The 26,544-nt window shown below is 45.5% G+C and overlaps 1 protein-coding gene and 1 non-coding gene across 2 annotated transcripts in view; both read left to right on the top strand.

The window, feature by feature from the left end:
• Positions 1-26,544, top strand: part of CCDC63 (coiled-coil domain containing 63) — a 39,984-nt gene that overhangs the window by 12,111 nt on the left and 1,329 nt on the right. Inside the window, exons 5-11 of the mRNA XM_005691446.2 lie at positions 8,451-8,570; positions 9,213-9,394; positions 10,541-10,722; positions 11,886-12,106; positions 16,448-16,522; positions 20,674-20,866; positions 25,078-25,281. Of these exons, the coding sequence (XP_005691503.1) occupies positions 8,451-8,570; positions 9,213-9,394; positions 10,541-10,722; positions 11,886-12,106; positions 16,448-16,522; positions 20,674-20,866; positions 25,078-25,281 (1,177 nt within the window). The remainder of the gene's footprint in view (positions 1-8,450; positions 8,571-9,212; positions 9,395-10,540; positions 10,723-11,885; positions 12,107-16,447; positions 16,523-20,673; positions 20,867-25,077; positions 25,282-26,544) is intronic.
• On the top strand, positions 9,933-10,004 carry TRNAG-CCC. Its single transcript has one exon. It is a non-coding gene; the product is annotated as a tRNA-Gly (tRNA).

The raw sequence follows: 26,544 nt of genomic DNA, 5'->3' as shown, positions 1-26,544 counted from the left end.
AACAAAGAGGGAACTTCCCTGGTGGTCCAGTGATTAAGACTTCGCTTTCCAATGCAGACGGTGCAGGTTCGATCCCTGGTTGGAGAGTTAAAATCCCACATGCCTTGCCGTCAAAAAACCAAAACATTAAAAAAAACCCATAATATTGTAACAAATTCAATAAAGACTTTTAAAATGGTGCACATCAAAGGGAAAAAAATGCTTTAAAAAGTGAACAAAGAAAAATTGCAAAAAGAAACAGGGATGTGGATTCTCAGAAACATTAGAAAAGGTGATTTAGTTTGCCAATCATCCAAAGAGTATAGCACTCACTGCCCAGCACAGAAACCTTCTTGGTCTAATTCCATCCCAGCTCCCAGGATCCCCTCCTGCTGTGTCCACCACACAGTGCCCAGAACGTTGTCCTTTCAAGGGGTCACTGGAGGCGAGGATACCACTGGGCCCTGCTTGGCCTCACAGAATAATTAATAAGCTGATGCCTTCCTGCTGGGCATCTTGTGTAGGCAATGCATTTCCCCTTCAGCTACAGGCTTTGGGTAATGTTTCCCATTGGGCTGAAGCCTAATTACTTTCAGCATCACAAAAGCAGTGTCTGACATAAAGGTGCCAAAGGGAATACAGCTCTGAATTTAGTCACAAGAGCTGATGCCATAACTTCCGTTGGCAAGGAGCTAGAGCCTGAGGACTCTAGGGGTCAGCTCAGGCAGGGACAGGCAGCCCTTCGGAGCTGCAGAGGCCACACCTGATATATGGGGGAGGACGCTACCCTCCCATAAATCAAAACAAGTCATTTGTTTTATATCAGAAGAGAGCTGGAGTGGGTTTGTGTTGAGGATGTTGCCTTGTGCATAGAACAGGAAAGGAGAGCCAAGTGCAAAAGGAACCTGGCTTGACTTGAACCTGACTTTGTCAGCACTGATGAAGCAATTTGATTTTGCTGTGAGGGAATTTATAGGGGAGAGAGACAGTGTGTTCCAGCTAAAGTCTAAACCTGGCTGATGTCAGTCATAAGCAGCATTTCTATACCTTGCCAGTTTTGTGCGAGATCCACTGGTTCCCTTGATGTCTGATCTTCTGAGCCACTATCTTGCTTGAGAAATATGTTGGGCTACAAGTAATGCAATTCCTGACTGGAAGCAGCTAGGAAAATAGAGGTTTGTTTTTCTCACATAATAAGATGTTTTACTGGAAATAGACCATCCTAGGGATGGTTTAGCAGCTCTACAATGATGGATTTTTATTTTTCTCTGTGACTCCCTTGGCCTCATGGATACAAGATGGCCTGCCAAATAGCCATCTTGTATAATGGTATAATAGACATTAGCTATTCCCTTCTCCAGTGGACCACATTCTGTCAGACCTCTCCACCATGACCCACCTGTCTTGGGTTGCCCTGCAGGCATGGCTTGGTTTCATTGAGTTAGACAAGGCTGTGGTCCTAGTGTGATTAGATTGACTAGTTTTCTGTGAGTATGGTTTCAGTGTGTCTGCCCTCTGATGCCCTCTTGCAACACCTACCATCTTACTTGGGTTTCTCTTACCTTGGGCGCGGAGTATCTCTTCACGGCTGCTCCAGCAAAGCATAGCTGCTGCTCCTTACCTTGGACAAGGGGTATCTGTATCAGTATTCTTGCTTTGAGAACCCCATGAACAGTATGAAAAGGCAAAATGATAGGGTACTGAAAGAGGAACTCCCCAGGTCAGTAGGTGCCCAATATGCTACTGGAGATCAGTGGAGAAATAACTCCAGAAAGAATGAAGGGATGGAGCCAAAGCAAAAACAATACCCAGCTGTGGATGTGACTGGTGATAGAAGCAAGGTCCGAAGCTGTAAGTAGCAATATTGCATAGGAACCTAGAATGTCAGGTCCATGAATCAAGGCAAATTGGAAGTGGTCAAACAAGAGATGGCAAGAGTAAACGTTGACATTCTAGGAATCAGCGAACTAAAATGGACTGGAATGGGTGAATTTAACTGAGATGACCATTATATCTACTACTGTGGGCAGGAATCCCTCAGAAGAAATGGAGTAGCCATCATGGTCAACAAGAGTCCAAAATGCAGTACTTGGATGCAATCTCAAAAACGACAGAATGATCTCTGTTCGTCTCCAAGGCAAACCATTCAATATCACAGTTATCCAAGTCTATGCCCCAACCAGTAATGCTGAAGAAGCTGAAGTTGAACGGTTTTATGAAGACCTACAAGACCTTTTAGAACTAACACCCAAAAAAGATGTCCTTTTCATTATAGGGGACTGGAATGCAAAAGTAGGAAGTCAAGAAACATCTGGAGTAACAGGCAAATTTGGCCTTGGAATGCAGAAGGAAGCAGGGCAAAGACTAACAGAGTTTTGCCAAGAAAATGCACTGGTCATAGCAAACACCCTCTTCCAACAACACAAGAGAAGACTCTACACATGGACATCCCCAGATGGTCAACACTGAAATCAGACTGATTATATTCTTTGCAGCCAAAGATGGAGACGCTCTATACAGTCAACAAAAACAAAACAAGGAGCTGACTGTGGCTCAGATCATGAACTCCTTATTACCAAATTCAGACTCAAATTGAAGAAAGTAGGGAAAACCGCTAGAGCATTCAGATATGACCTAAATCAAATCCCTATGATTATACAGTGGAAGTGAGAAATAGATTTAAGGGCCTAGATCTGATAGATAGAGTGCCTGATGAACTATGGAATGAGGTTCGTGACATTGTACAGAAGACAGAGATCAAGACCATTCCCATGGAAAAGAAATGCAAAAAAGCAAAATGGCTGTCTGGGGAGCTGTGAAAAGAAGAGAGGCAAAAAGCAAAGGAGAAAAGGAAAGATATAAGCATCTGAATGCAGAGTTCCAGAGAATAGTAAGAAGAGATAAGAAAGCCGCCTTCAGCGATCAATGCAAAGAAATAGAGGAAAAGAACAGAATGGGAAAGATTAGAGATCAAGGGAACATTTCATGCAAAGATGGGCTCGATAAAGCACAGAAATGGTATGGACCTAACAGAAGCAGAAGATATTAAGAAGAGTACAAGAATACACAGAAGAACTGTACAAAAAAGATCTTCATGACCCAGATAATCACGATGGTGTGATCACTCACTATAGCCAGACATCCTGGAATGTGAAGTCAAGTGGGCCTTAGAAAGCATCACTATGAACAAAGCTAGTGGAGGTGATGGAATTCCAGTGGAGCTGTTTCAAATCCTGAAAGATGATGCTGTGAAAGTGCTGCACTCAATATGCTAGAAAATTTGGAAAACTCAGCAGTGGCCACAGGACTGGAAAAAGTCAGTTTTCATTCCAATCCCAAAGAAAGGCAATGCCAAAGAATACTCAAACTACCACACAATTGCACTCATCTCACACGTTAGTAAAGTAATGCTCAAAATTCTCCAAGCTAGGCTTCAGCAGTTCGTGAACCGTGAACTTCCAGATGTTCAAGCTGGTTTTAGAAAAGGCAGAGGAACCAGAGATCAAATTGCCAACATCCGCTGGATCATGGAAAAAGCAAGAGAGTTCCAGAAAAACATCTATTTCTGCTTTATTGACTATGTCAAAGCCTTTGACTGTGTGGATCACAATGAACTGTGGAAAATTCTGAAAGAGATGGGAATACCAGAGCACCTGACTTCCTCTTGAGAAACCTATATGCAGGTCAGGAATCAACAGTTAGAACTGGACATGGAACAACAGACTGGTTCCAAGTAGGAAAAGGAGTACATCAAGGCTGTATATTGTCACCCTGCTTATTTAACTTATATTGCAGAGTACATCATGAGAAATGCTGGACTGGAAGAAACACAAGCTGGAATCAAGATTGCTGGGAGAAATATCAATAACCTCAGATATGCAGATGACACCACCCTTATGGCAGAAAGTGAAGAGGAGCTAAAAAGCCTCTTGATGAAAGAGAAACAGGAGAGTGAAAAAGTTGGCTTAAAGCTCAACATTCAGAAAACGAAGATCATGGCATCCGGTCCCATCACTTCATGGGAAATAGATGGGGAAACAGTGGAAGCAGTGTCAGACTTTATTTTTTGGGGCTCCAAAATCACTGCAGATGGTGATTGCAGCCATGAAATGAAAAGACGCTTACTCTTTGGAAGAAAGGTTATGACCAACCTAGATAGCATGTGCAAAAGCAGAGACATTACTTTGCTGACTAAGGTCCATCTAGTCAAGGCTATGGTTTTTCCAGTGGTCATGTATGGATGTGAGAGTTGGACTGTGAAGAAGGCTGAGCGCTGAAGAATTGATGCTTTTGAACTGTGGTGTTGGAGAAGACTCTTGAGAGGCTTGGACTGCAAGGAGATCCAACCAGTCCATTCTGAAGGAGATCTGCCCTGGGATTTCTTTGGAAGGAATGATGCTAAAGCTGAAACTCCAGTACTTTGGCCACCTCATGCAAAGAGTTGACTCATTGGAAAAGACTCTGATGCTGGGAGGGATTGGGGGCAGGAGGAGAAGGGGACAACAGAGGATGAGATGGCTGGATGGCATCACGGACTCGATGGACGTGAGTCTGAGTGAACTCCGGGAGTTGGTGATGGACAGGGAGGCCTGGCGTACTGCGATTCATGGGGTCGCAAAGAGTCGGACACGACTGAGCAACTGAACTGAATGGATACATTAGCTGGTATAATATTTCATAGAATTGCATTCAGAAATACAAAGAATGGATCGGAGTTTTTCCTACATGATATTCTCTTCTTATGAAAGGGAGAATAACTCACAAAATCCCTCCAGCAGATTTTCTCTGATTGGCCAGGGCTGGGGTATAGGTCCATTCCTTTGCCAATCACTGGTAAAGAGAAATTATGGAATTTCCATAATTGGTTTGAGGTATACCAGGGGCAGCAGATTATGGTGCAAGCACCAAGTCTGGTCTGTTTTTTTATGGCCCTCCAGTGAAGAATGGTTTTTACATCTTAAATGTTTGCTTTTTAAATGGTTATGTGAGTATCTACATACTCACATACTCTAAAATGGTTATGTGAGTCTCTTGGTCCTCGAAGCCTAAAATATTTACTGTTGTGGCCTTTTAGAAAAAGTTTCCCAGCCCCTGGTTTAGATCGATAATGATTTATCCCTTGGGCCTCGGGGCAGAGCCCACCTTCCCTGAGTAAAGTACTGGCAATAAGAAAATGTTTTTATCTCATTTAACAGGCAGTAGCATGCTTCCCTCATGGCTCAGTTGTAAAGACTCTGCTTGTTAATGAAGGAAACTTGGGTTTGATCCCTGGGTTGGGAAGATCCCCTGGAGAAGGGAATGGCAACACACTTCACCATTCTTGCCCTGGAAATCCCATGGGCAGAGGAGTCTGGCGGGCTACAGTCCATGGGGTTGCAAAGAGCTGGACATGACTTGGTGACTAAAACCAACAGGAAGTATAAAAATAATACAAGCTTCAGGATGGTTGATTCAGCAGCTCAGTTAGGTTATCAAAGTATTTGTCCTTTGTGGGCAGCAGCAATTCTAGGCACTGCATCCGTATGGAACAACATCTGCAAGAGAAGACAGACCATCTCTTCCTAGAACTCCCTTTTAGGAATAAGGAAACGTTTTCCGGACATTTCCCTACCAGATGCCCCTGCAGCTCAGAGACTCCAGCTGGTTTGCTGTTGCTGTTCAGTCACTCAGCTGTGTCCAACCCTTTGCAACCCCATGGACTGCAAGCACCCAGGCTTCCCTGTCCTTCACCATCTCCCAGAGCTTGCTCAAACTCATGTCCACTGAGTTGATGATGACATCCAACCTTCTCATCCTCTGTCATCCCCTTCTCCTGCCCTCAGTCTTTCCTAGATCAAGGTCTTTTCCATTGTCGGCTCTTCGCATCAGGTGGCCAAAGTATTGGAGCTTCAGCTTCAGCATCTGTCCTTCTAATGAATATTCAGGGTTGATTTCCTTCAGGTTGACTGGTTTGATCTCCTTGCTGTACAAGGGACTCTCAAGAGTCTTCTCCAGCACCACAGTTTGAAAGCATCAGTTCTTCAGTGCTCAGCCTTCCTTATGGTCCGGCTCTCACATTCATACGCGACTACTGGAGAAACCATAGCTTTGACTAGACAGACCTTTGTTGGCAAAGAGATGTCTCTGCTTTTGAATATAATATCTAGATTTTTCATAGCTTTTCTTCGAAGGGCCAAACGTCTTAAATATAGGTCCTACCCTTCATCCATATTTCTTCCTCTGTTTTCCTCCATGGAACATAACTGTGAAGGCTGGTGCTGTGGCAGCCATGTTTTGACGGAGAAGTCAGGTGAATTATACAGATCTTGTCCTTACATAGTTCAGTTACTGAACTTAAGCCATCAACGTATTATGAGAGAAAGATAAACCATAATTTGTTTAAACCACTATTTAGCCAGGCTTTCTGTAATTTGTTGTTGCATGTATTCCTAACTGATACAAGCTGCTACCCCTTAAGGGAGGCTGCTGAGATCTGTGCCTATAAAAGCAGAGGAAATTCTTCTGAGGAAAGCATATTTTTAACAAGTTTTGAGCCTAAATGAACTTAATCATTTTCTAGTCATTGACACTTGAAATTATGAATCACTCAACTGCCAGCACCTCTTTTTAACAGCAAATATTTATAATACCTCCTTTACAATCCTGAAGTAAAATTCATAGATGATATAATCCTTTACCCTTCTTCTTTTAAATCAATATGATGCTATAACTATAATATAAAGGAAACATAAAGGAAAGCTGTTTATACTAAAATTGTATGTATTTCGATATGTTCATGTTTTGGCCTGACTTATCCTGAACAGTCCTGGCAAATTGCTCCACAGAGGGCCTGATAGTAAATATTTTGGCTTTACAGGCCATGTGGTCTGTGTTGCAGCTATTCCGTTCTGCTTCATAGCCTGAAGGCAGCCATGGACAATGCAAGGAATGGGCATAGCTGTGGGCCAGTAAGACTTTATGAGAACAGGCAGCGGGCCAGATTCCACACTGCAGACTGGCTGGGGCTTGCTGTATCCACAACTCAAAGAAGATGATCCGTGGGAATTCCCTGGCCGTCCAGGGGTTAGCAGTTGCTGTGTTCACTGCAGTGGCCCAGGTTCAATCCATGGTCAGGGAACTAAGAGGCCCACAAGCCTCACAGCATAGCCAAACAAAAACCACAAGATGATCCACGTTGTGCTGGTGTCAAGATTTCCAAAATGATGGCCAACTCTTGGTTAAGTTCCAGACAAATCAATGAACATTCTCTCAATTTATACAGTGACTCCATTCCTGGATACTTGTCTATTAAAACTGAATGAAAGGACTTCCCTGGTGGTCCAGTGGTAAGGAATCCATCTGCCCATGCAGGAGATGTGGGCTTCACCCCTGGCTGGAAAAGATCCGACGTGCTGCGGAGCAGCTAAGCCCACGCTCCTCAACCATTGAGCCTGTGCGCTACAGCCCAGGAGCCACAATACTGAAGCAAGTGCACTCCAGAGCCTGTGCTCTGCAGCCACAGAAGTCACAGCAATGAGAAGCCTGTGCACCGCAACTAGAGAGTAGCCCTTGCTTTCTGCAGCTAGAGAAAGCCCATGCACAGCAACAAAGACCCAGCACAGCCAAAAATTTAAAAAAAGAGAGAATGAAAAATGCTGTGTGTGTATATGTAGAAGACATTTTGATTCTAGGTACAGAGGATTATAGAGAGGACTTTCACCTGCCTATGGTGCACTGGACAGTCACAAGGGATGGGGTCAATTTTTGGATGTCTGGTGCTGTCTTACATGTTGCAGGGTGTGACACCTCATGACCTGCTCTTTAAGAGTTGCTAGTGACTGAAGCGGTAGAAGGCAATGGCACCCCACTCCAGTACTCTTGCCTGGAAAATCCCATGGATGGAGGAGCCTGGTAGGCTACAGTCCATGGGGGCGCTAAGAGTCGGACACAACTGAGCGACTTCACTTTCACTTTTCACTTTCATGCCTTGGAGAAGGAAATGGCAACCCACTCCAGTGTTCTTGCCTGGAGAATCCCAGGGACGGCAGAACCTGGTGGGCTGCCGTCTATGGGGTTGCACAGAGTTGGACATGACAAGCAACCTAGCAGCAGCAGCAGCATCCCCATTATTGTGAGAGTCAGAAAAAGAAACAAACAAAAAACCTGCCAACCAACCAAAAACAAGGTTACAGAAGGCTTCTTGGGGGATCAATGCCTTCTCCAGGAAAACAGTGGCTTTAGGATCAGGTGAAATTTTTGCCCATATGTGAGTGAAATTTACATGCACAAGTGAGAATAAAAACTCTTAGGTGCTCATTTTGTCCCAAACTGACTAAGATTAAGTTGAGTCCACAGCCAAGAGAGATTCTATTCATAGGAAAAGAAATAACATGGTGGTTTTTGTTTTAGCATGCTTGAGTTAGTGAGCTATTGCGTTTGTCCCCATACAGATGTTAACACAGCTGGGTTTTCCCTCTCTCTCTTTTTTTCAGATTGTTCAGATGGAGAAAAAAATTGTAAACCAAAGACAGATTTTCACAAAAATACAGGAGGCCAATAACCCCCGGAAATTGCAAAAACAGATCCACATTTTGGAAACCCGTTTGAATCTTGTACGTAAGGTGTCTTCTGGGGGAATGCTCTGGCTGTCCAATGGTTAGGACTCTCTGCTTCCACTGCAGGGGGCACGGGTTTGATCCCTGGTAGAGAAACTAAGGGGTTTCCCTAGGGTTCAGTGGTAAAGAATCCATCTGTAGCGCAGGAGACATGCGTTCGATCCCTAGTTCAGGAAGATCCCCTGGAGAAGTAACTTGCAACCCACCCCAGTATTTCCCAGTATTCTTGCCTGGGAAATCCCATGGACAGAGGAGCCTGGTGGACTGTAGTCCATAGTGTTGCACAGAGTCGGACGCAACTGAGCACGTGTGCATGAATGTACCTGGAACACGTGGGGAACTAAGATCCCACGTGGTGCAACGCGGCCAAACAAAATCTCTGCAGACAGCTCTCCCTCCCTTCGGAGAAGGAAAGGATGATGTCCATGAAGCCATTAGCAGGCATACATTTCATTGGTTGAGTCAGGAGAAGGTGAACGATGGTGTACACACAGGCCAGGCAGCGCTCCAACTGTGGTTCGGTGGGCCTGGGGTGGGAGGTGCGGGGAAGGCGCTGCAACACTCTGGCTGCCTTCTGGAAGGAAGCTTGTCTCGTGCCCCAGGAGTGAGCCTCTTTTCGAAGCTCAGCTCTCCTTGCAGGTCACTGTACACTTTGACCAGATGCTGACCACCAACGCAAAGCTCCGGAAGGAGATCGAGGAACTGAGGCATGAGAAGGCTGCTTACGACAACGTCTACCAGCATCTTTGTCGGCGCCTGTTGATGCAGAAGAAGACAATGAATGTGGCCATCGAGCAGTCTGCCCAGGCCTACGAGCAGAGGTAGGCTGGTGGAGGGACTCTTGGGGGCAGAGATGTCTCAGCCACCTGTTGGGCTTCTTACCCGTCTACCCACTGTGCTTATGTGTTGAGGAACCTGAAACCATCATCATCGTAACTCCGAGCACTGGTTGTGTCTCTGCCAAGCAAGATGCTAGATGCTCTGGGTAGTGTTTTAACCCTCACCACAGCCCTAGGAGTTACTATCCCCATTTTACAGGCCAGGGAATGGAGGCTTAGATATGTCAAAATGCTTACCTGAGATCCAGGTAAGTGGCAGATGTGGTGGAGCTGAGATTTAAACCCCTATTCTGTATCATCGTCCCCCGGTGTCCCTGCCTATAGTCCTAGGGATCCCTCTCAGTCTGGACTGTTTCCCGGCTTCACCCCTGGAAGGGCAAAAGGCATGCAGTTCAGATGTGAAGGGTGCAGGTTTTGGAGCTAGAGAGATCTGGGTTTGAAACCTGGCTCCATCACCACTAATTTATTGTGGGACTTCTTTGGGTGGAAGTGAGGATTACATAATATTAGTATAGGGAATTCCCTGGTGGTCCAGTGGCTAAGACTCCGCACTCCCAATGCAGGGAGCCAGGTTCAATCCCTGGTCAGGGAACTAGATCCCATATGCCGAGACTAAGAGTTTGCTTGCTGCAGCTCAGAAGATCCTGCGTGCCACAATGAAGATCGAAGACCCTGCATGTAGCAACTAAGACCTGGTGCAGCCCAAATAAATATATATTAAAAAAATGAGTATATAAGGGAGTGGCTGGGGCATAGTATTATACTTGACAAGTGGTGATGATGATGGTAATAGTGATAATGGTGATGTTTGATGATGCTGATGGTGGTGATGCTGATGGTGTTGGTAGTGATGATAGGGGTGATGGTGATGGTGGTGATGATGGTGGTGGTGGTGGTGGTGATGATCAGGATGGTGACAGAGATTTTCCTGAGGGTGGTCTAGAGTTGTGAGCTCCTGTCATTCAGGTGAGGAAGGTGGTTCCTCTACTCCCAGAAATCTCCATAATTAAAAGAAGGAATGATCACTGCCCAGGAGTGAAGTCCGTCTGGACTGGTAGGGAGAAGCGGGGGAGAAGGAAGGAGCCCCTGGACACTCAGACTCTGTTGTGCTCCCCTCCCCCCACCGAGGCTGGAAGCCATGGCTCGAATGGCTGCCATGAAGGACCGCCAGCAGAAGGACATCTCTCAGTACAACCTGGAGATCCGAGAGCTGGAGCGTGTCTACGATCATGAAACCAAGCTCAAATCCTTCTTGCTCATCAAGCTGAATGATCGTCTTGAATTCGAGGAGCAGTCCAAAAAGGAAGAAGGTATCTCTCTCCACCGAATACCTCTTTCTCTCAACTGAAGGTGCCCAAGTCTCCTTGTACCAAGGTTGCCAAATTTAGCAAAGAAAAATACAAGACACCATTAAATTTAAATTGCAGATAAACAAAGAATAAAATTTTAGTCCCATGCAATATTTGAAAGATGCTTACACTAAAGATTTGTGGTTTATCTACAATTGGCACATATTTATACTTTTAAAAATACATTGTTTGTCTGAAATTCGAATTAAACTAGATGAGTTGGATTTTATCCACCATCCCTAACCTACAGGATGTGGCCTCACCTTGTGGCTCTGCTTCCATTATTTAGAGGAGGAACTTTTATTGGAGGCAGCCCTATCCATGTTTGGAGATTCTGAAGGAGGACTCACAAGACTCAGCATATCATTGCAAACATGGCTATGATGCAGACACATCAGCAGGGAGAAAAGGTGCACGGGGCGAGGTCCAGAGGAAACCAGGCACAGGCTTCCCGGATCTTCTCCCAGTGGAGTCACACAGGATATGCTTAATTCTTCCAGCCTCTAGCTTTGACAACACATGTGTGAAGAGTCATCTATTTGGGGAGCTAATTAGAGACTCGATGCCCAAGATTCTTACTAGGGGCTGGTCGTGTAGGCCCTCTCTCCCCAGCACATCCCAAGATTCCAGCCTCCCAGCAGGAAGGCAGGTGTTCGGCACAGGCCACACTGTCCATACAGTCAGGGCACAGGAGCCACTCTTAACCATTTGAGGACAGTTTTATATCAGTGTAGGGAAATGTTCACCATTTAAGTTCCCAGATGAAGGTGAAAGGCCGGTCTTGCAAACAGACCTTTCTAAGCAGAGCAGGCTCAGGGCTGCTATGTTAACTCTCTCCTGAACAGGTTGAAAGATCTGAGCTCTTCAGAGAGCCCCCTGTGTAGCTGCATTTGATTTTTGGTCTTTTAGCCCTTCTGTCCCCTTCTACCTTCTCATTTGCAACTGTATGGCTAGAAGTGTGTTTCTGGGAAACTCCATCTCTCACTTTCCCCCTCCTTGTCCTGGGAAAGTCTAGCCCCCTCCCTGGGGCACAGTGATAATGTTATGGAGCTCTTTCCTCTGCCAGGCTGTGCTCTGAGTGGCTTCCCTTTCAGACTCACAGTTGCTGGTTCTTCCTTTTCTAGCTCTCAAGGCAAAGAAGTATGGGAAGAAGAGCAAGGGTGAGAGTTTTGAGAGCTACGAGGTGGCTCACCTCCGGCTGCTGAAACTGACAAAGACTGGGAACCTGAATCAACTCATCGAGGAGTTTCTGGCCAAGGAGGAGAAGAACTTTGCTCGGTTCACGTATGTCACGGAGCTCAACAATGACATGGAGATGATGCACAAGAAGATCGAGAGAATCCAGGTCGGGGCACCTCTCCTTTCCCAGGCCAGGGGCCCACCTGCTCCCGCAGTAGCCTTCCCCAAGGCAGCTTCCTCAGAACACTCTTTGAGCTGCTCTGCAGAAAAAAGGACTTCAAGTCAAAAAAAGTTTGGGAAATACTATATTCCCCCAATGTTCTCCCCTCTACATTTTAACGTTCCTGAAACTGGTATTTGTCTTTCAGTTGATACATACACTTAATAGGTTCATGTCCCCTCACCCCTGAGAGGTGACATTTAAAATCCATGGTATGTCTTATAATCCAGAGTTCAGTAAACTATAGCTACAGCCAGATATGGCCTTTGACCTATTTTTGCACAGCCCATGAGCTGAGAATGATTTTTACATTTTTAAAGGATTGTAAGGGAAAAAAATATGCAAGACAGACCATATATGGCTTGCAAAACCCAAAATATTGACTGTGTGGCCCTTTGCCTTAGAAGCTGGCTGACCCCTGTCAATAGACAGCTTTGTAGAATTGAGGAGAGATGGTAAATTGATCTTGGAGAGAACTGATGTACGTGAGCATAGTAAGGGCTCTGATAAGTCCTGCAGTAAAGAAACTATTTACCTTTGTTGAACCTGTAATTTCCCGAGCTTGACTCCCTGAGCTGCTTACTCCCCAGAACACACAGAAACAGCCTTTGGAACTCTCTGCACAGAGAGAGTCTAAACTTAGCATGACACTCCAGTCCTTTCAGAATTTGGCTTCAACCTGCCCCTGCAGGCTCAGCTCTCATCGCGACCCTCAAGGCACTCCCATCAGCTGCCAGTCCCAGCTGCCCCCTGTGTTTCCCTTCTCTGAAACTTTCCTCATGCTGTTCCCCCCCCCTCCCACTTTTCTTCTGATGCAATACCACTCATTAGTCCTGACAAATGTCACCTCCTCTGAGAACTCATTACTCTTCCCTCTGAGGTCCCTGTGCTGGGTGGAAACCTAGGGGAGCCCTTCCTTTTGCACTGTCACCGTTTCCTGAATGTGGGGCCACATGCAAGTAGCTAGAAGACAGGGGGAAACATTTTAATTTTTTCAAAATGAGTGATGAAGTTAATTTTAATGGGGATTAGAAAGAACAGCACGCAGAGCATTGTGATTCTATAGAGAGGATTTCTTAGGGTGGTAAGTAGTAGTAATGTCTGCATGCTCAGTTGCTCAGTCATGTTCAGCTCTTTGCGACCCTGTGGATTATAGCCCGCCAGGCTCCTCTGTCCATGGGATTCTTCAGGCAAGGGGATCTTCCTGATCCAGGGATCGAACCTGCCCCTCTTGAGTCTCCTGCATTGGCAGGTGGATTCTTTACCACCGCACCACCTGGGAAGCCCAGGTAGTAATAATAACGGTAAACAAATAGTGATAAACAAACTACACAAAATTGGGTCAATTTAAAGAAAGCTACTAATAGATAATAATAGTTCAGGTGACACGTGGAAACGGAGGTGGGCTGTCACAGGAAACAGATGGCATGCCCAAAATGGGTAAAGAGAGGTGAGCTTTGAAAAAAGAGACTATTTACAAAGCCCTAAAGAAATTAAGGCGGGAATTGCTGAATCGCATAGCTGAGCTCCAGAATGGGTGAGGTGACGGAGCCGTTTCTGGAACCAGGAGGCAGGTATGTGGAGAAGGCTGTCTGTGTGTCTTTCCTGGTGGCTGGTGGCCAAACGAATGACCTGCCAAGAGGGTGGGCAAGTACCCCAATCCCACTCTCCTTCCACTGTCCAGCTGGGGTACCCCTTTGGCTGGGTGGCCCAGAGAGCTAAGGGGAGAGGAGGCCCATCTTTCAGAGGACAGGCACCCTCGTGGGTGCCCTGTCCATTCCCAAAGCCCAGGACTGCCCTGCACACAGTGGGAGGCACTGAGCAGCTGTTCTCCAACAGCAACCTTGACCTTGACTTTCCCAATCACCTTGAGGGCACTCTCCTTTCTTCTTCAGCCACACAGCCTGTCTCTGTTGTGAGGACAAATGTATCTGAGGAAAGATGGCCAAACTCCCGCCTTCTCTGGGCCTCAGTTTCCCCACCTGTAGAATGACATATTCGGACTGGAGCAGTAGTTTCCAAGCTTTCGTTAAAAGCTACCGAAGTTTTTCTTTAAACTAGGGTATGAGGAAACATCAGTAAATAAAACAGATGAAATGGAGTGGTTCTGGATGAAGGGGGTGGAGGTGAGATGGGTTACTGGAGGGGGTGTTTGAGCCCTTATCTCTTTGCCCTCTTGTGGCACCTCTGCCCAAAGTAGGGTTCAGATTTAAGTAAAAAACATTTAGGATTCTAACATCTGGCTTCACTCTTACCTAGAGGGCTGGGGTCAGAGGTCATAAACTGATGAACGCAGGCTTCATTGTTCTGTTGCTTGGCCTCCTTCATACCCAAATTTTAAAATTAGTGAGTTGCCAACATTTAAAAATCAGGATATTCCACATGAAAATGTGGATTTCTGGTTTCTCTAGGAAAATCAGATCTGACAACTCCAGCCCACATTCTCACAGGAAGCTGAGTGCACTGCCCCTATAAACTGGTCAGACCATACTCTCCCTCCTTTGCTGAGAGGAGCTGGGGTCTCATTTGCTCTGAAGAGACCAGACCAGTCTCAAGCAAGAGGGGCCCTGTTGGCCTCTGAGTGGGCCACCTCCCGTTTAGGCGCTTCGCCACTTCCCTCTGGTGGCCATCTTCAGTATCACAGGGAAGGTTTTTGAAGGCCAAAGGACATTGGTAACGTGGTAGCGAACAAAATAGTTTTTGCTGTTTTATGAACTTTTTTCTCCGACAGTTTTGCCCAATATCATCTATGGTTTTCTCCCCTGGTATTTTAAATAAATTTACATAATTAAAAAAACCTTTTTATTCCTATGTTCTTTGTAGTGGCTTCTGGAGCCCCTCGATGCTCCCTAGATGCTCTGTAGTAATAATATCACAAGATGCTTCTTAAAAAAGAAGATTCTTCAGGCCCTGTCTCATACGTACAAACCTAGATTCTCTGAAAATAAGCCTGGAATATGCATTTAAATTGTATTTTAATTTGAGGCCATTTCCCCCCATGATATAAATGTACCATTATTTACTTAACCAATCCACAACCAGTAGACATTCAGGTTGTTCCTAATGGAGATAATGAATGATAACTCAAGAGGTGGCCTTGAGTGGCCACCTTTGCCCACGTGTCCTACTATTTCCTTGGGACAGATTCCTGGAAGTGGTATTGCCCCATCAAAAAGTGCATGCCTTTTACATTTGGATACACTGTCCTAGCCCTGGAGTTCTCAGATCTGGCCCCTGGGCTACCACTGTGGCAGCATCTCTTGGGAACTTGTGAGAAATGTGCGTTCTAGGGCCTCACCCGGGCTTTCCAGGTAGCTCAGCTGGTAAAGAATCCACCTGCAATGCAGGAGATCTCAGTTCAATTCCTGGGTCTGGAAGTTCCCCTGAAGAAGGGATAAGCTTCATATTCTTGGGCTTCCCTGGTGGCTCAGACAGTAAAGAATCCACCTGCAATGCGGGATACCTGGGTTGGGAAGATCTGCTGTAGGAGGGGATGGCAACCCACTCCAGTATTCTTGCTTGGAGGATCCCCATGGACGGAGGAGCCTGGTAGGCTGTAGTCCATGGGGTTGCAAAGAATCGGACATGACTGAGTGACTAGGCATAGCACAGCACAGGGCCTCACCTAGACATACTAAATCAGAAGCTCTGGTGTGGAGCCCAGATATCTGTTTTCACAAACCCCTAGGTGATTCTGATTCACGGTAGAGTGGTAGAACCCCTGCTCTGGAGCTGTCTGTCCATTACTGTGGCCGCCAGTCACATGCGAGATTTTAGTTTAAATCAATTTAAATTAAATCTAAAAATGAGTTCCTCATTGGTCCTAGCCACATTGCAAGAGCTCTGTGCCTGTGTGGCTAATGGCTGCGGTACTGGGCAGTGCAGATAGAACATTGCCACCATTGCAGCAAATCCTATTGATTATAGGCAATTCTCCAGAAAGGATGAACCACCCACCCACTCACGCCCCTCATCCTCCTTTTAATTTAAAAAGCATCAGGAAACTTCCATGGACCTAAGAAGGGTCCAGGGGTTCTGAGGTTTCTTGAAATGGATCATTTAAATCCTCACTAGGGAGGGGATATATGTGTACTTATAGCTGATTCACATGTGTACAGCAGAAACAAACAGCATTGTAAAGCAATTATCCTCCAATTAAAATATATTCTAGATATATTAAAAAAGTGAAATAAGTCCTCATGAACTCTTCAAGGCCCTGGCTTATTTTGAGGTGTTCTAGGAAGGGGGACACCACTTTTCCTTATGGTCTGGTTCTCTCCTGAGCAGAATGAGATCATGCGCTTGCGATCCCAGCAGAAATCATCCCATGAAGACAACCACGCCATCCTGAGAGAGCTGGAGGTAAGACCAGACTGCGGAGGGAGGGACATGGGAGTCTCTGTTGTCTATCTGATGGCCTGTCAGTTGACTCTCAGTAGGAGTAAGATGTCTGTCCTGTGACTACTGGCCTGAGTCATGTCTTGACATGTTCTGACCCCTTGTCACAGGCAGCCTTTGCTACAGATGTTGCTGCAAAATTTTGCTCCTAAAAAAGACAAAGGCTTTCTTTTTCCATTTTAAAGACTCTCCCACATCAGGAAGCCTATCCCAGGCCCTTGTGCCTGTAATTTCATCCCTGACTGGTGAGTTCCAAACAGATCTCTGCCTCTGTCTTTACTTCTCTCTCTCCCTTGTCCTAGCTGTGGCCTGTTCTCAGTCAATAATAGTAATTACGAACATTTCCTGAGCAATTACTATGCACAAGACACTGGGCTAAGAGCTTGGCTTGCACTATCTCATTTAATCCTCACAACAACACTATGAAGTAGGTGATATGATCTATTTTACAGATAAGGAAACTGAGGTTCAGAGAAGCAATCCCCATCATCATGGAGTTGTGATGCTGTATGAGCTTTGCATTGCATTCAGCTGCTAATAATAGGGACCCAAAATAACAGTGGTCTATGCCATATAAGTTTATTTATTTTGTTAAAATGTAAATCTGGAGATTAGCACTTTAGGGCTGGTTATGATGTTATCAGTAAATCAGGCTTCTTCTTCCAGTTTTGCCATCTTTAGCGTGTGGCTTGCATTCCCAACGATGCCTCGTGGTTGTATTACAGTCCAGCCATCATATACATTCCAAGCAGAAAGAAAGTAGGGAAGGAAAAAAAGGCCTTTCTAATTTAGTTAGTCAGCTTAAAAGTTCTTTCCTTGAATTTTCAGTCAACAGCATCTGTATCTGTGTCTTACTGGCCATTCCTATTTCAAAGGATGGTTGGAAATACAACTTTTAGTTGGCACATTGCTACACTGAAATGATAACCATTTTGTTATTAAGGTATAAGGGGAGAATGGATAGCAAATGTCTGAGAAAGATATGAACCACAGAGCTTGATTGCAAAGCCCTTTTCTAATTCAGTAGTTCCTGTCCCAGGAACTATGCTCATGGGTCATTTCCGTTCCTTTTTTCTGTAGCTGATTTCTGTTCTTGGCATTGCAGGTGGTAGACAGGGATGGCCCTGCCATTCTCTAATGCACCACTGGAGGGCAGCAAAGCACCTCTCAGGCTCAGCAACTTCTCCCAGGATTCGGGAATGAGGAAAGTAGACACAGGCAGGGCCCAAGTTCAAGGAGACACCCCCGTCAAGTTGGACACATGCTTGGCATCCCGCATCCTTGACTCTTGGCCACTCCGTGTCCACGTGCTTCCTTGGGGTTGGGACTGTTGCTGCTCTGCATCTTGGGGTTTTGAAGGCCTAATGGGGGATACAGCTTGGAGAGGCTGACCAGACAACCCCAAGCATCGCCCAACCTCTGTCTGAAGTCCTCCAGTAACTCTTTGTTCCTTGGGCTTTCCTGAAGCCTCTTTTCAAATGCAAATACACTTAGCAAGAGAACTTGTCTTAATAGCAATGGGCTCACCTAGAACCCACTTTTCTTACCCCCTACTAAAGATCACGCCTATCTCCTTTACTCTTGGAACCTTTCTACTTACCTTCCATTCGTTGTCCCATCTGAGAGAAGTGGTGGAATCAGTCCTTTCACGGGAGGTTTAGCATAGAAATTAAGCAACCAGGTCCTGGGAACAAAGGCTTGGGTATGATTCCCAGAAGAGTTACTTCCTGACGTTAGTACTTTGAGAAAGTTGACTTAACCTCTCTGAACCTCAGTTTTCTCACCTGTGAAATGGGAATAATAATTGTACTCACTTCATAGGGCTGTGAAGATTGAATAAAATCTTGCATGTACATGCTTGGCATACTGCAGGGCAAAGAACTATAAACATAACTATCATTATTGTTGTTTATCCTGTAAGTCAATAAAGCTTCAAGTCACCATCATCTTGTTACTAAATAATTGCTTAAATAAAGATCCGAAGATCAGGTTCTTAGACAACTCAACACAGATGAGGTAAGCACAAGTTCACTTTTCTTTGACTTCAGTGTTCCTCATCTGGAAACTGGGGCAATTGTGAGGATTAGTTAAGAAGATGTGTGTGAAGTGCTTGGAACATCTTAGGTGCTGGACATGGGTTATCAGGCTTCCCAGGTGACACAGTGGTTAAGAATCTGCCTGCCAATGCAGGAGTCACAAGAGACGAGGGTTCGATGCCTGGGTCGGGAAGATACCCTGGAGGGGGAAATGGCAACCTACTCCAGTACTCTTGCCTGGAAAATTCCATAGACAGAGCAGCCTGGTGGGCTACAATCTAGGGGGTCACGGAGAGTTGGACATGACTGAGCATGCACACACATACATGTATTATCAACATCACATCAGGCTGTTAAAAAGCGTTTTTATCATGTGATCTTTTACTGCACCTTTAGAATGAGAGGAGGGGCTCTGGCTGACATATGAGGAAATTCAGCCCTGGGGACTGAATATACTAGTGGCTGAGACAGAGGAAGCTGCCTGGTGTGGTGCTTGAGGGACAGTTCAAATCACGGCTTCCCTCTCCCTTGCCTCAGAACCGCAGTTCCCTCACCCGATAAGTGGGAGTGTGGGTAGGGCCCTCTGGGATCCTTGTTTGGAATGGTCCATATGGAGCTGGTAGGGACAAGGCTGATCCTTCCAGGGCCCAGTTCACCTTTGCAAGCTGAGAACAAGGGAGAGAGGTGGGAAGCCATCAAAGCACTTATCCTAGAGCAGCGATTCTCAGTCTGGGCTGCAAGTCAGAATCGCCTTGGAGGCTTTAAAGTTCCCAGTGCTGAGGCTGCACGCCAGACCGAGATGTCTGAATGTCTGAGGCTGGGTTCTGGGCAGCCAATGTTTTAATGCTCCCGGGTGATACCAATGTGAAACTGAAATTGTGATCCAGTGGACTCACAGAGGTTCTCAAACTTTACCATGTGTCACGACCATCTGGAGGTTCATTAAACACAAATTGCTGAGCCTACACCTAGAGCCTCTGATTCAGTTGGTCTGGACTGGAGCCCAGGAACTTGCATTTCTGACAAGTTCCCTGATGGAGCTGATGCTGCTTGTCCTGGGACGCCACTTTGAGAACCCCTGGTCTCTAGTAATGTGATTTAAACTGAATGGTGAAATCGGTTTGTTGGATTGTCACTAGCGTTTAAAGATAACAAGATGGAATAGAACAGAATGGAAAATATTAGAACACACAGTAAGAATATTGACTTGTGAAACTTTAATTTCCTTTGATTAGATAAATGTATATAAATACATACATGTAAAATGGGAGGCAAAAGGAGAAGGCGGCAGAGGATGAGACAGTTGGATGGCATCACCGACTCAATGCACATGAACTTGGGCAAACTCTGGGAGACAGTGGAGGACAGGGAAGCCTGGCATGCTCCAGTCCATGGGGTCACAAAGAGTTGGACACAACTTAGCGACTGAACAGCAGTGTGTGAATGTATTGGACTGCAATGTAGATATATTTCTTCCCGTGGGCCTTAATTTTAAAAAAATGAGTCAACAGCTTTTAAAAAATGCTGCAATTCAGTAGACATGCAGATGCACATATGTAAGTGAAACTAATCTTTACATTAAATAATATCTATCCTCACTACTTCCAGTGAATACTAGTATTTTCTCCTCTCTTTCTCTATTTTCTGATCTATTTTATTTTACTTAAAAAATGTGGATTGAGACCCATTAAATTGTTCTTGCAACCCCTTGTGTGAAAAGTGTTAGTCGCTCAGTTTAGTTCAGTCGCTCAGCTTAGTTCAGTCTCTCAGTTGTGTCTGACTCTGTGACTCCATGGACTGTAGCCTGCCAGGCTCCTCTGTTCATGGGGATTCTCCAGGCAAGAATACTGGAGTGGGTTGCCACTCCCTTCTCCAGGGGATCTTCCCAACCCAGGGGTCGAACCTGGGTCTCCTGCACTGCAGGTGGATTCTTTACCGTCTGAGCCACCAGGGAAGCCCCTTAGAGGTTTGCAAACCTGCAGTTTGGAGACCCTGGTTTCAGACTCTCACATGTGAGGGCTGAGCCCAGCCAGAGTGGCCACCTGGCTGACCTGGATGGGAACTGGGGGTCTGCCATAGGAGAAACTAAAGAAGACCACGGAGGAGGCAGACATGTACGAGAACAACTACAAGGAGATCACCAAGACCCTGGAGTATCTCAAGAACTCAGTGGAGAATCTGTTTAAGAAGATAAACTGTGATGCTACCAAGATCCTGGTGCAGTTAGGGGAGACGGGGAAAGTCACGGATATCAACCTCCCGCAGTACTTTGGTGAGTCAAGCCCACTAGACTTTTAGCAACCATTTCCAGAGATTTCTATGAGCAGGCACAAGGACTTGTTCTTTTGGAGGTAGTGAGCCTGGTGGTGAAGCCTGGCACTAAAGCCAACCTGCTTGAGTTCAAATCGTGGTTCTACTCTTACTAGCTGTATGACTTTTGGCAACTTTTTTTTTTTAAACATGGATTTTTGAGTCTGTGTGTGTGTTTCATATTTCTTTATTGGCTGCATCGGATCTTAGTTACGGCAATTGGGATCTTTGTTGTAGCATTTAGGTGCCCCATGGCATGTGGGATCCTGGTTCCCCAAACAGGCATCAAACCTGCGTCCCCTGTATTGGAAAGCAGATGCTTAACCACTGGACCATCAGGGAATTTTCTGGGCAATCTTCTGAACCTCTCTGTGCCTCAGTTTTTTCATCTAAAAAATGTTGGGAAGGTTAAGTAAATAAGTGGTTCTTAGAGAAATAGTTACATGATCATGTGAATAGATACAGAAGGAAGTATTTGACAAAATTCAATATCCATTCATAATAAAAAAAAAACTCTCAACAAACTAGAACTAGAAGGGAAGTTCCCTACCTGATAAAAAGCATCTCCAGAAACACCTGAAGCTAACCTCATAGTTAATGGTGAAAAAAAAACCTGAATGTTTTTCTTCTAAGATCAGGAACAAGGCAAGAATGTCTGCTCTCACAACTCCTATTGAATATTATGTTGGTGGTCGTCGATAATGCAGTAAGGCAATAAAAGGAAATGAAAAGCATTCAGATTGGGAAGAAAGAAAGAAAGTGCTCAGAGCAGTGCCTGGCATGTAGCAAATGCCTATTAACTGTAATACACATTTCTAGGCCTTGAGCTCAGGAGAGAGGGAGATGCACCCACAGAGATCATGCCAGTTTAGAATGAATGACTTCCACCACTCTTAGGATAGAATCGAAGGTTCTTAATACCATCTGTGTTTGGGAGGTTCCCAAGGCGCCTCCCTCTTGTCAGTTTCAGGGATTCACTAAGAGGGCTCCTGGGTTCAGCACATAGTCATATTTTCATGGCTATGATTTATTACAGCCACAAGGTACAAAGCAAAATAAGTAAAGGAGAAAGGAGCTTGGGGGAAAGCACGGAGGAAATTAAGAGCAAGCTTCCAAGGGTCGTCTCCCAGGATGTGCTTAATCCCCCCCAGCCATGAGTCGTGACAACACAAGTGAAATGGTGTCAACCAGGGAAGCTCATTGGCTACTCATCACTTAGGGTTAGGATGGGGGCTGATCATACAGGCACCTCCAGCCTGGCACATACCCCAGTTCCAGACCCCAGAAAGAACAGCAAGTATTTATTTATAGCATAAGCTACATTTTTTAATAGATTAAGCATGCTGGCATCACTGAGCCAGTGGACATGAGTTTGAGCAGACTCTGGGAGATAGTGAAGGACAGGGAAGCCTGGTGTGATTCAGTCCGTGGGGTCGCAAAGAGTCTGACACGACTGAGCGACTGAACAATAAAGGCATGATGAGCCTCTCTTAACAGTTAATGGTGGTGGGGACCTTCCTGAAATCCAAGTTCCCTGATACTGTCCAAGGACCAAACTGCTGAGCAACCTTTTCGAAGGAGAGCAGTCAGATTTTGCTGTATTAACTCTTTCTTACCCACAGCCTCTCAACTTCTTAGTAGCCTGGCCCCTGCTTACATTTTTTAAAAAAATTACTTACTTATTATTGATTTTTGGTTGTCCTGGGTCTTCACTGCTGTGTGCAGGCTTCCTCTTGTGGTGAGCAGGGAGCTGCTTGCAGTCGCAGTGCACGGGCTTCTCATTGCAACGGCTCCTCTTATTGTGGGGCACAGGCTCTAGGGTGTTCAGACCCAGTAGTTGTGATGTACAGGCTGAGTTGCCCCGGGCACATGGGATCTTCCCGGACCAGGGATCGAACTGGTGTCCGCTGCATTGGCAGGTGGGTTCTTAACCAGTGGACCACCAGGAAAGTCCCCTTGCTTACCCTTTTCATCATCTCTTGTCCTGCTCTTCCTCTTTGCTCACCTCCTGTGGCCACACTGTTCTCCTCTCTGTATTTCCAAGTCTCTCCCCCAACTAATTCTACCTCAGGGCCTTTGCATGGGCTGTTCCTAGGATACTCATCCCACATCCAGTTCCTCATTCTCAGATCTCAGGTTAAATGTCCTCTCTCCAGAAAGGCCCCTCTCCACTGCTCCATCTGAGGCTGGTCCTGCTGTACCCACTATTATTCACTCTCATCAGTTACGTTCAGTCACTCAGTTGTGTCTGACTCTTTGCAACACCATGGACTGCAGCACGCCAGACCTCCCTATCCATTGCCAACTCCCAGAGTTTACCCAAACTTGTGTCCATTGAGTCGGTGATGCCATCCAACTATCTCATCCCCTGTCATCCCCTTCTCCTCCTGCCTTCAATCTTTCCCAGTATCAGGGCCTTTTCAAATGAGTCACCTTTTCCCATCAGGTGGCCAAAGTATTGGATGTTCAGCTTCAGCATCAGTTCTTCTAATGAATATTCAGTACTGATTTCTTTTAGGATGGACTGGTTGGATCTCCTTGATGTCCAAGGGACTCTCAAGAGTCTTCTCCAACACCACAGCTCAAAAGCATCAATTCTTCAGTGCTCAGCTTTCTTTATAGTCCAACTTTCACATCCATACATGACCACTGGAAAAACCGTAGCTCTGACTAGATGGACCTTTGTTGGCAAAGTAATGTCTCTGCTTTTGAATATGCTATCTAGGTTGGTCATAGCTTTTTCTGCCAAGAAGCAAGCATCTTTTAATTTAATGGTTGCAGTCACCATCTGCAGTGATTTTGAAGCCCCCAAAGTAAAGTCTGTCACTGTTTCCATTGTTTTCCCATCTATTTGCCATGAAGTGATGGGACCAGAGGCCATGATCTTAGTTTTCTGAATATTGAGTTTAAGCCAACTTTTTCACTCTCCTCTTTCACTGTCATCAAGAGGCTCTTTAGTTCTTCGCTTTCTGCCATAAGGGTGGTGTCACCTGCATATCTGAGGTTATTGATATTTCTCCTGGCAATTTTGATGTCAGCTTGTGCTTCATCCAGCCCAGTGTTTCTCATGATGTGCTCTGCATATAAGTTAAATAAGCAGGGTGACAATAAATAAGCAGCCTTGACGTACTCCTTTCCCTATTTGGAACCAATCTGTTGTTTCATGTCCAGCTCTAACTGTTGCTTCCTGACCTGCATATAGGTTTCTCAAGAGTCGGGTCAGGTGGTCTGGTACTCACTCTCATAGCAATTCTATTATTTAATCTTTGCCTAGTTTGTCTCTATAAACAGGTAATTATCATTGTGTGAATTGAGGAGATTCTTGAGAACCAATAGCAAGTTTCAGATGTGAATCTTTTTGGTTCCTGATTTTCAGAGAGAAGAGAAATGGTATGCGGTATATGAAAATTAAAAAAAAAAAAAACACCTTAAACCCAATAGTTACTGAATTCAGATAACAAGCATCTGGATAGTGAGGATATGTGTATTTATTTGCTGAACTTGCCTTTCTCTCCATCTTCCCATTCACGCTGAAGTTTATGAGCTCCATCAGGGTTTGCATCTCTGTTATTGTTTATCGTCATTGTTTTCCCTCCATGCATCGTGGCGTCTCAGGCACTGTGCCTGGTCTGATAAGCATCCAATAATCATTTGTGGAATGAATGAATAAATGAATGAATGAATTATTCTGATGACTCCATGGGGCTGTGAAACACAGTGGGAAGGACAGCTCCCCCAAACTCAGAGCACTGAGGAAAAGATCAGTAGTTTAAGGCAGAGTTTTCCCACGGCTCCCAATTTTTAGTGTTAAAAAAATGTTCCTCAACCTTCTTTTTATTATTGTCCCCTATGGAGCCTTTTCAGACATACTTTTCCTAACTGCTCTTCCTTATGGAATTTTCATACAGTTGATATACCATATAACTGTTCATGTTTTTTATGTATATCGTGCCTTATACATCAAAGAGTCATATTGGTTTTGCCTCTCAAGAACCAAATTGTGCTCTCTAGGGAGTGAATGATGTAACCCAAGAGAAAGCCATTGTCCTTATAGGCATTCATGACCTGCCCCCTTCCTGTTACTTCCCTTCCTCTCCAGCAGGGAGCGCTACCTCTAGTTCCCCTAGGACCCAGGTCCCTTTGGCAAACTTCTTGGTTACACCTTTTTTCCAGCCATCATTGAGAAGAAGACCAATGACTTGCTGGTGTTAGAATCCTACAAGCGGCTTATGGAAATGGAAGTGGCAGAGGCGGAGGTCCAGCCATCCTTCCTCAACCCCTTCTGGGGCGGCTCCGCCCTCCTCAAGCCTGTAGAACCCATCAAGGTCGTCCCCCCAGTGTTCGGGGCTGACCCCTTTAGCGACAAGTTGGATGAAGGTAAGTTCTCTTCTTACCTGGAGTTTTCTTTCTACAGCATGATGACAAAGCCACAGATTCTGAAGTGTAGTTATCTCGGATACTTTAAAAAATTACAACTACTCTGTGACCATTTCATGAACCTTAAAGTAGCCAAAATTTCCAAGTTGGCACGTTATGAGCAGACGAGATTCCCTGATCCCGTCTCCTATCCTCACCGTATGCTCTTGAGTCTCGCTCCACCTGTGACCTCCTTTCCCCAACCCCATCTGTGTCCCCCCACCCCATGATTGAAGCAGCTGAGGCTTGGTTCACACCAGAGATTAACTGTGGCCCTGTGGGCACAGGCACATTAATCTTCTTTGCTTTTGGAGGCAGAAGCTGGTGGTACTGTGGTTTGCGGGGGTTGAGGGAACTAGCCCTTCTCTCTGAAGGTGGGGGTAAAGTCTGGCCCCACGTGGTGTTTGGTGGGCAGTTTGGCAACATGTTCCGGAAGGTTGAGAAGTGGTTATATTACTGAGCCAGGTTGCATCTTTGCGATGCGCAGCAAGCCAGGCCAAGACACAGAGGGTCAGCAGAGAGAGGGTGATTCATTTGCAAGTCCGCAAAGCCAAGGAGAGGAGATGGGGAGACAAATCTCCAAAATCTGCCTCCCAGAAAGCAAGGGGCTCTGGTGTTTATGGGATAAAGAATAAAGATGCCAGGTGATCTGAGGCATGGAACATGTGGGGAAAGGTGATTGGAAAATGGTGCCCTAATCCTGGTTCTGTATAGGTGTAACTAAGTGTTGGGCCTCTGTGTGTTCAAGATGTCATTCAGCAACACTCCCATGTGCTCAGTGGAAGGATTGTGGTTCTATCCAGGGTTAACCTGCTCAGCTGGAACTAGACACAGCTGAACCCAAGCTCCTAGAAAACAACTCAGGCAGACACATTGTTTAGGCCACATGTTGCCTGGAGGACAAGCGAGACGTTTATACCAATAAGAAAATGACCTTGATTAGTGAAGGCAGGTTACAGGTGAAATGGGCTTACCTAATAATTACCCTGGATTTCAGATACATGCGTAGAGTCTGTAATCTTGCTTGTGGGAATTGGTCCTTCAGAGAAAAACTTACTCAAGGTTCAAAGTTGGAAGTAGGAGGGCAGCCGAACTGGAAATGACTGAAATGCTCGCCTATTAGAGATTGGTTAAACAAGTTACAGTTCACCCATGCATGTGATGGAATACTAGGCAACCACTAAAAAGAATGCTGTGGGCTGACATGAACTGACATATGTGTAT

The sequence above is a fragment of the Capra hircus genome, chromosome 17, assembly GCF_001704415.2.
Source record: "Capra hircus breed San Clemente chromosome 17, ASM170441v1, whole genome shotgun sequence".
In the NCBI taxonomy this organism is placed as follows: domain Eukaryota; kingdom Metazoa; phylum Chordata; class Mammalia; order Artiodactyla; family Bovidae; genus Capra; species Capra hircus.
The sequence above is the reverse complement of the archived record's forward strand: the minus strand, read 5'-3'. Positions and strand labels throughout refer to the sequence as shown.